This window comes from Palaemon carinicauda, chromosome 35, assembly GCF_036898095.1.
Source record: "Palaemon carinicauda isolate YSFRI2023 chromosome 35, ASM3689809v2, whole genome shotgun sequence".
Classification (NCBI taxonomy): Eukaryota; Metazoa; Arthropoda; class Malacostraca; order Decapoda; family Palaemonidae; genus Palaemon; species Palaemon carinicauda.
Genome location: NC_090759.1, coordinates 59,010,590 through 59,020,589, shown reverse-complemented (window position 1 = coordinate 59,020,589; position 10,000 = coordinate 59,010,590). Strand labels below are relative to the sequence as shown.

Below are 10,000 nucleotides of genomic sequence, written 5' to 3'. Positions count from 1 at the left end.
TATATATATATATATATATATTTATATATATATATATATATATATATATATATATATATATGTGTGTGTGTGTGTATATATATATATATATATATATATATATATATATATATATATATAGATATATAGATATGTACATGTGTATATATATATATATATATATATATATATATATATATATACATATATATATATATATATATATATATATATATATATATATATATATATATATATGAATGTATTAGTAATGCAGATATGTTAATCAGAGTTCAGATACAGAAAATTTATCATTTTACTGATAATTATTCTAAGAATGTAAGTAGTATTGTAGGTTGAGAGTAACTCCACTTCAATGTAAAATCGTAAATTTTTATTTTTTATTTTGAAATATATGATAATTAGTTTACCATTAAGACACAGTTCTACTACATATGTCTATGATTTCCTAACACATTTCGACCTCCTGCCGGGTGCAAATGAACATCTGTATCACTGCATGACTTTCTCCGTTAAGCACATGTTCCTTATAACACCTGTGTTATTGATTTTATTGATTTTTTCTTCTCTCGCTCTCCCTTTCACAGGCTATTGATTTACTAAACATAGGGACGAACCAGAAACCTCTACAAGTCAGATGGAGCAAAAAGAAACGAGGGTTCTTCGTGGAGAATCTGTTCGAGATCGAATGCGCGGAATTGGACGATCTTCTGGCAGTCTTGGAAGAAGGTGAGGCGGAGAAGAATGTTGAAGAAATCATTTTGACCAGCTTAGAATTTATTGGTATTTTCAGATTTCGTTCAAGTCGGGGATGCTCTATCTGTGGGTCGTAAATCTCTCTCTCTCTCTCTCTCTCTCTCTCTCTCTCTCTCTCTCTCTCTCTCTCTCTCTCTCTCTCTCTCTCTCTCTCTGTATATATATATATATATATATATATATATATATATATATATATATATATATATATATATATATATGCCGCGGGGGCATATAAAAATTAGAATAGCGCCAACGTTATCCCTGCGTGTCGTAAGAGGCGACTAAAAGGGACGGGACGAGGGGGCTGGGAACCCCCTCTCCTGTAAAAAATTCCTGCGAGACATCGACAAGGAGATGGAGCTGGGGGGAGAGTGACTGCTCCCCGCACTCTAGTTTTGGGGTGTTTGAATGTGCGTGGATGTAGTACGATAGAGAGTAAAAGATGTGAGATTGGAAGTATGTTTAGAAGTAGAAGGATGGATGTATTGGCCTTGTGTGAGACAAAGATGAAAGGAAAGGGTGAAGTGATGTTTGGTGAAATGTCTGGTAGAGTGTCTGGGATTGAGAGGGGAAGAGCGAGAGAGGGTGTGGCGTTATTGCTGAGTGAATGGATGACAGGTAAAGTAGTGGAATGGAAGGAGATATCATCTAGGTTAATGTGGGTAAGGGTTAGGTTGGGTAGGGAATGTTGGGCGTTTGTCAGTGCGTATGGGCCAGGTAGTGAGAAAAGTGAAGAAGATCGGAATGAGTTCTGGAATGATTTAACTAGGTGTGTAGAAGGACTGGGTAGAAGGAATTATGTAGTTGTTATGGGTGACTTAAATGCTAGAGTGGGCGCTGGAGAGGTAGAAGGTGTCATTGGTAAGTATGGCGTACCAGGTGAAAATGAGAGTGGTGAGAGACTGGTAGACATGTGTGTTGAACAAGAGATGGTAATAGGTGCTAGCTTCTTTAAAAAGAAAGATAAGAATAAGTATACGTGGGTAAGAGTGGCAAATGGAAGAGTAGTAGAAAGGGCATTAATGGATTATGTGTTGGTGACTAAAAGAATGTTTGGAAGATTGAAAGACGTGCACGTGTTTAGGGGTATGGCTAACGGTATGTCGGATCATTTTTTGGTGGAAGGAAAATTAGTTGTAGCAAAAGAGTGGGGGAATAGAGTAGGTGGATGTAAAAGGGAGGTAGTGAGGATTGAAGAGCTAATGAAACCGGGGGTAAAAAGTAAATATCAGGAAAGGTTGAAAATGGCATATGATGAGGTGAGAGTAAGAGAAACTGGTAATTTAGAGGAGGAATGGAAGTTAGTAAAAGAAAATTTTGTTGGGATTGCAAGTGATGTATGTGGCAAGAAGGTTGTTGGAGGCAGCATGAGGAAGGGCAGTGAATGGTGGAATGAAGGAGTGAAGGTGAAAGTGGAAGAGAAAAAGAGGGCTTTTGAAGAATGGCTGCAGAGTAATAGTATAGAGAAGTATGAAAAATATAGAGAGAAAAAGGTGGAAGTAAAGCGCAAGGTACGTGAGGCAAAGAGGGCAGCTGACCTGAGGTGGGGTCAGGGATTGGGTCAGTCATATGAAGAGAATAAGAAGAAGTTTTGGAAAGAAGTGAAGAGAGTAAGGAAGGCTGGCGCAAGAATTGAAGAGACAGTGAAAGATGGAAATGGAAGGTTGTTAAAAGGAGAGGAGGCAAGGAAAAGGTGGGCGGAATATTTTGAAAGTTTGCTGAATGTTGAGGATAATAGGGAGGCAGATATAATTGTTGTTCCAGGTGTTGAGGTGCCAGTGATGGGAGGTGAGAATGAGAGAGAGATAACAGTAGAGGAAGTGAGGAGAGCACTAGATGAAACGAGAGTAGGAAAAGCATCTGGTATGGACGGTGTGAAAGCTGAGATGTTGAAGGAAGGGGGTGTGACTGTACTTGAATGGTTGGTGAGATTGTTTAATATGTGTTTTGTGTTGTCAATGGTACCAGTAGATTGGGTTTGTGCATGTATTGTACCACTATATAAGGGTAAGGGAGATGTGCATGAGTGTTGTAATTCAAGAGGTATTAGTTTGTTGAGTGTAGTTGGAAAAGTGTATGGTAGAGTACTGATTAATAGGATTAAGGATAAAACAGAGAATGCAATCTTGGAAGTACAGGGTGGTTTTAGAAGAGGTAGGGGTTGTATGAATCAGATTTTTACAGTTAGGCAGATATGCGAGAAATATTTAGCAAAAGGTAAGGAGGTGTATGTTGCGTTTATGGATCTGGAGAAAGCATATGATAGAGTTGATAGGGAAGCAATGTGGGATGTGATGAGGTTATATGGAGTTGGTGGAAGGTTGTTGCAAGCAGTGAAAAGTTTCTACAAAGGTAGTAAAGCATGTGTTAGAATAGGAAATGAAGTGAGTGATTGGTTTCCGGTGAGAGTGGGGCTGAGACAGGGATGTGTGATGTCGCCGTGGTTGTTTAACTTGTATGTTGATGGAGTGGTGAGAGAGGTGAATGCTCGAGTGCTTGGACGAGGATTAAAACTGGTAGGCGAGAATGACCATGAATGGGAGGTAAATCAGTTGTTGTTTGCGGATGATACTGTACTGGTAGCAGACACAGAAGAGAAGCTTGACCGACTAGTGACAGAATTTGGAAGGGTGTGTGAGAGAAGGAAGTTGAGAGTTAATGTGGGTAAGAGTAAGGTTATGAGATGTACGAGAAGGGAAGGTGGTGCAAGGTTGAATGTCATGTTGAATGGAGAGTTACTTGAGGAGGTGGATCAGTTTAGGTACTTGGGGTCTATTGTTGCAGCAAATGGTGGAGTGGAAGCAGATGTACGTCAGAGAGTGAATGAAGGTTGCAAAGTGTTGGGGGCAGTTAAGGGAGTAGTAAAAAAAAATAGAGGGTTGGGCATGAATGTAAAGAGAGTTCTGTATGAGAAAGTGATTGTACCAACTGTGATGTATGGATCGGAGTCGTGGGGAATGAAAGTGATGGAGAGACAGAAATTGAATGTGTTTGAGATGAAGTGTCTGAGGAGTATGGCTGGTGTATCTCGAGTAGATAGGGTTAGGAACGAAGTGGTGAGGGAGAGAACGGGTGTAAGAAATGAGTTAGCGGCTAGAGTGGATATGAATGTGTTGAGGTGGTTTGGCCATGTTGAGAGAATGGAAAATGGTTGTCTGCTAAAGAAGGTGATGAATGCAAGAGTTGATGGGAGAAGTACAAGAGGAAGGCCAAGGTTTGGGTGGATGGATGGTGTGAAGAAAGCTCTGGGTGATAGGAGGATAGATGTGAGAGAGGCAAGAGAGCGTGCTAGAAATAGGAATGAATGGCGAGCGATTGTGACGCAGTTCCAGTAGGCCCTGCTGCTTCCTCCGGGGCCTAAGATGACCGCGGAGGTAGCAGCAGTAGGGGAGTCAGCATTATGAAGCTTCATCTGTGGTGGAAATGTGGGAGGTTGGGCTGTGGCACCCTAGCAGTACCAGCTGAACTCGGTTGGGTCCCTGATTAGGCTGAAGGAACATAGAGAGTAGAGGTCCCCTTTTTGTTTTGTTTCATTGTTGGTGTCGGCTACCCCCCAAAATTGGGGGAAGTGCCTTGGTATATAGATAGATAGATATATATATATATATATATATATATATATATATATATATATATATATATATATATATATATATGTATACATATATATATATATATATATATATATATATATATATATATATATATATATATATACATATTTATATCTATATATATACACACATATATATATACATATATATATATATATATATATATATATATATATATATATATATATCTATATATATACATATATATCTATATATACATATATATATCTATATATATATATATATAAATATATATATATATATATATATATATATATATATAAGTATATGTGTGTGTGAGAAAGAAAGAGAGAGAGAGAGAGAGAGAGAGAGAGAGAGAGAGAGAGAGAGAGAGAGAGAGAGAGAGAGAGAGAGAGAGAAATGAATTTAGGTTAATGTGCTTTTAGAGGGACAACTTTCCCTATTTTCCAGATAACCAGTAAACATTTGCAACTATCTTTTGAACTGTGAATATATACATAATGGTAAATATGTATAGTTATTATGCTTTTATATTTGATAATGACATTTTTTCTAATGTTTCGTACGGAATTTATTAACCGCAAATATCAATGATCTATCTCTATACGTTTATATTTCCCTTATAAGGTTACATAAGGAATTTTTTAACATTTATAACAATAAATATAAACTCATTAGTCCCTTCAAGCACCGATTAATTCGTAAATTACCCCATTTTCCTGCAGGTTTGAGAAACCGAGCCGTAGCCTCTCACAATATGAACGAATATTCGTCGAGAAGTCACACCATACTGACTGTAAACATCACGTCTGAACAAAAGGTACAGTGGAATGTTTGTGGGATCTGGCGACTCAATTTTTATCTCCGCCTACGAAGTTGGAAGGAGGTTGTGTATTTATTGTTAACAGCTTCCTTGCCAAAATTTTCGTCGTAGAGTAATCAAACTTGCAGAGATTAACTTTTATGTAAAAATCTGGAATTTTTTAAATTTTGGAAGGTCAAGGTCATGGTCATACAAAATGTCCAATTCACGAAATCAACCATAAGTTTAGACATCATTGTCACAGGGACTTCAAAGTTGGTTCATGTTTGAGTGTAAGAAAATCCACGCAAATTAATACATCAGGTTAAGGTCAAGCAAAAGGTCAAATTCCTGTCATCAACCATACGGCCATAATTTTAATCGTAAAGTAATGAAACTTGAAGGAATTTCAAACTTATGTAAAGAGCTGGAAATTATTAAATTTTGGAAGGTCAAAGTACAAGGTCACACACGAGCAAAACATCTAAAATCAGTCCAGAACGGTTGAGAATAAGCTGCCTTGGTGGAGGTCTGCGCTCTACTGAGTACCCCTCTGATTCATACTGTAACGATGAATTAATTGGCTAGCAAAAAAATGTATAGTTTGAATAGTAATTTATTTTTACCTTTGAGATTGGTACGTTTCATTATTTATCTGCCTTGTAGATTTTTTGAGGGAATATTACTATAATTATTACGTATTATAATAAACCGTATTTAATTTTATATTGCTTAGTGTTAGTCGTTGGTGTTTATCTTTCATCCAATAAAATCACATTTCAAAATTCTGAAATAATCTGCATGTTAGGCGACTTTATCTAAAATTCTAAATCAAATTTTTAGATCATTTAATAGTTTTGTTTTTATTTTATGAAAACCATTTTTTCCTAATCCTTTTTCCTACTTATGCTAGCGTGGGGATACCTATTAATCATAGCAGCATCTCGTAGACCCCTAGCTGCACGAATCTCTAGTCTTTTACGTTTCACCTGTTTAAAGGCCACTCATGAATTGCAGAGGCAAGGGACATTGACATTGCCCTAGAGACTGGTCATATGATCAGTGCCCAAGCCCCCTCCACCCAAGCTATGACCAAGGAGGACCAGGCAATGGCTGCTGATGACTCGGCAGATAGACCTATAGGCTCCCCAAATCCCCCCTCCTAAGCTTACAAGGATGGTCAGGTTGCAGCTACCAAAGGAACTAACGAGTTTGAGCGGGACTCGAACCCCAGTCTGGCGTTCACCAGTCAGGGACGTTACCGCATCGTTACTGCGGATTCCTCCTACTTGACTGTTCAACTTCTTCAACTTTCACGTACTTCTATTTTCACCTCAGTAAAAAGCCAATCTATCTAGCGAACCTTGTGGTAGTACAAAATTGCGACCGAGTCGTTTCGTTAAACTGGATCATACTGCAATAGTAGCAAGTAGAAAGAGCAATCAGAGAATTCCGACTTCCGCCAATGAAGAATGTCAACATTTTACTGAAGTCTACGGTTCAAGGTTTCCCTCTCTCAGATCTTGACCGTGAATGAATCTACTTTATAGTAAAATCCTTGATATGGATCGCCACCAAACTCCAGTCGCCTCTAAATTAGCCCATTTCTGGTATATCCTGGAATTTTTTTTTATCAAAATTCATCCGGAACTTTTGATTTAGGCATGTGACAAACAAAGAAACGCAGAGATGGATTCATAACCTCCTTGACGGAGGTAGTAATTGTAGCAGTAGTTGTTATAGAAATCATATTTTTTCCAGCATCCTTAGCTTTACTGCTACTGTGCAACCTTACCTGGTTTGTATCAGACTAATTCATTTTCTCTTCCCCTAGGCCGACGACGGCGTGTACGTCACGAGAAACGGAAAAATTAACTTTGTCGACTTGGCCGGATCGGAGATGACCAAGAAGACCAACTCTGAAGGGAAGACTTTAGAGGAGGCCAACAACATTAACAAGTCCCTCATGGTGCTCGGTAAGTCGATTCATAGAGTTAAAACCCGTATTCTTTGTACCTAGGATTATTTGTTGATGAAACTCCTGTGTAAATTAGATTAATGTTTTCTGTCGTGAGGTTCAGCCATGAAACAGCAGTTAAAGCAGGAATGTGACAGTAACCGTTGTTTTGTCTTGATTTGTCCTTTTAACTTTGTGTATGGTAATGTTATTTTGTCGAAACTGCCAAGGGCTTTCGATTGCTTTTCAGAGTTATCACTCGGTCAGGACTAATAAGAGCCAGATACTTAGGTAAGTATAGCTGTTGGAAAAGCTGTGGAACAGTTTAATGAAAGGCTAGGAACAAAAGAAGGAGAAAAGGATATCTATAAGATTTCAAATTTGAGGAAAATGCAAAGATAGTATTTGGGGCAACTAGTAGTCATCAGGGATAGAGATAGAAATATATTGCATAGGTATGATGACATTAAGAGGAGATGGAGAAAATATTATGAGCAACTATGGAATACTGAAAATGATAGAGGAGCTGGGAGAAGCACAAAAGGTGGAAGGGCCAGTGATGGATATACAGAGTACAGAAGTGAAGCGGGTATTGAGTAGAATGAAGAATAGTAAAGCACCAGGCCCATCAGAGTTTCAAATTGAAATGTTCAAGATACTAGCTACAGAGCGAGAATAATGGATGCTGAATTTATTGAGAGCAATATGGGAAGAGGAAATAATGCCTGAAGACTGGAAGGAGAGTCTAATGGTATATATATTTAAGTAGAAAGGTGACACCATGGTGGAATGCGGTAACTACAGGGCAATTTAACTAACATCATGTTTTCAATGTTATAGAGAGGGTACTAGGTAAGAGATTGTAAGAATTGGGAAGCAGCAGTATGGATTAATGCAGAGGAGAGGGACTGTGGATGCCATCTTTATAGTAAGGCAGTTACAGGAAAAGAGACAAGAGAGAAACCAGAAGCTCTTCTGTGCTTTTGTAGGTTTAGAGAAGGCTGATGATAGAATACCAAGAGAAGAGGTGTTTTTGGTGCTTGAGGAAGAAGCCCCGGAGAAGTTGGTTAGCATGGTAGGGATGATATACAAAATTACTAGGACAAAAATAATTTCAGCTGTTGGAGAAACACACATATTTGACATTATTGTTGGATCACACCAGGGATCAGCATTAAGACCGTTTTTAGTTGCGTTGGTCTTGATTGTGTTAGTGAAGGGATCAGAAATGAAGAATTGTGGTAGTTGCTATGTACAGATGATTTGGGGATTACTGCTAAAAACGAGGAAGAATTGCAAAGAGTGGTAGAGTGTCAAGAGTCTTTGGAAAGGGGTGGCCTGAGGATAAATGTGGAAAAGACTGAAGTTATGGTGAGCAGTAAGGAAGATAGGGACATAATAGCCATACAGGAATGTAGCGGAGCAGTTATAGAATAAGTAGAACAATTTAGGTAATTCGGATCTACTATAAATCAGGAGGGAGGATGTGAGGCTGAAGTTAAGAACAAGATGAACGCAGCCTTGGGAAAGGGGAGAGATGTAGCAGGAGTAGTATGTGATAAGAAAATGCCAATCAAGGTAAAAGTTAAGATCTATAGCACAGTAATAATACCAGTTTTGATATATGGATCAGAAACTTTGGCTTTCGGATGAAAAATGGAAGAAAAGTTTGAGAGAACAGAGATGAGAATGCTAAGTTGGATTATGGGAATATCACTGTTTGAAAGATTGAAAAATTATGAAATAAAAACATTGTCAAGTGTAGTAAAGATTGCAGATATGATAAGAGTGTCACGACTGAGATGGTGTGGGCACTTGATGAGGATGGATGGTGGGGAGAGCTTGGGAGGAACCTGTAAAAGGGAGAAGATCAAGAGGGAAACAGAGAATGGCGAGATAAGGTGAAGGATGATATGGAGAGAAGAGGTTTGGTGGAAGAGGATGCCTTTGATAGAAGTCATTGGAGAGGGCGCATCAAGCAACCGCCCCCTTAATATAGGGATAACTGTGGGGAAGAAGACTTTGCCCATGTCTCAACCTGTCCAGCCTGAACCTTGTTACCTCCGACTTGAAGTTTTTTCTTAGGATATATAGCTTATTTACCCATACTTGAAGTACTGGTGAAACGCTTTTCCTTTATGTAAGTTCTATCACCTCGTCTTTACCTTTATTTTTCATCAGTCTAACAAAGAGAACCAGTAATGGGTCTCAACACAACCTGTTAGTCTTTTGATACCGTTTCCTATAATGGTTTATTGATTATTGACTTTACCATGTCAGGTGTTATCGTTAGGTCTTCGTTTATTTGATGGCGGTTAGGAACAATCGCCCTATATTTTTATTATAGAAGTATTCTTTTTTTATTAGAGTGTACATTCTAAGTCCAATCGCGCTAGTTTAGAATTTTATTATATTTAGTGTTTTTGGAACCTGTTAATGATTCCATCTTTGCATCTTTTTTTTTTTTTTTTTTTTTTTTTTTTTTTTTTTTTTTTTTTTTTTTATACACTATAGTGCCCACAATCTCTTATTATTTAACAGTTCTTAACCATACTTTTACTAGGCATTGCAAGTGCAAAGGACTTCTATAAATAAAAACCTATAATAAAAAGAGAAAATTGATAAAGTGATAGAAGAAAAAATACGTTACAGTGATACTGGCAATTACCAAAGTAATAGAGATAAAAAAAAGAAGATAGCATCGACCCTGTATTTGATAAAGTGATAACGATGCAAACCTAAAAACATCAAAATGATCAAGTAATGAAATTACAAACCACCTTGTGAGAAGATAGCAGCTGTCCAGCGTCTTTTGGGCCTTAGAAATACGCGATCGTTATTCCCTTTGATGTGTATTGATACAAAGCCAGGAATGCTCCATGGAAT

At 37.9% G+C, this 10,000-nt stretch overlaps 1 protein-coding gene across 12 annotated transcripts in view; it reads left to right on the top strand.

Annotated features, from left to right (window-relative positions):
- Window positions 1-10,000, top strand: part of LOC137627778 (kinesin-2b-like) — a 439,846-nt gene that overhangs the window by 351,714 nt on the left and 78,132 nt on the right. For all 12 annotated transcript variants that reach the window (XR_011041220.1, XR_011041219.1, XM_068359098.1 and 9 more), the window contains 3 exons: window positions 588-729; window positions 5,081-5,175; window positions 6,992-7,133. Coding sequence is in view for 10 of the 12 variants with exons in the window: in XM_068359098.1 (XP_068215199.1) it covers window positions 588-729; window positions 5,081-5,175; window positions 6,992-7,133 (379 nt within the window). In the remaining 2 variants the exon portion in view is untranslated. The remainder of the gene's footprint in view (window positions 1-587; window positions 730-5,080; window positions 5,176-6,991; window positions 7,134-10,000) is intronic.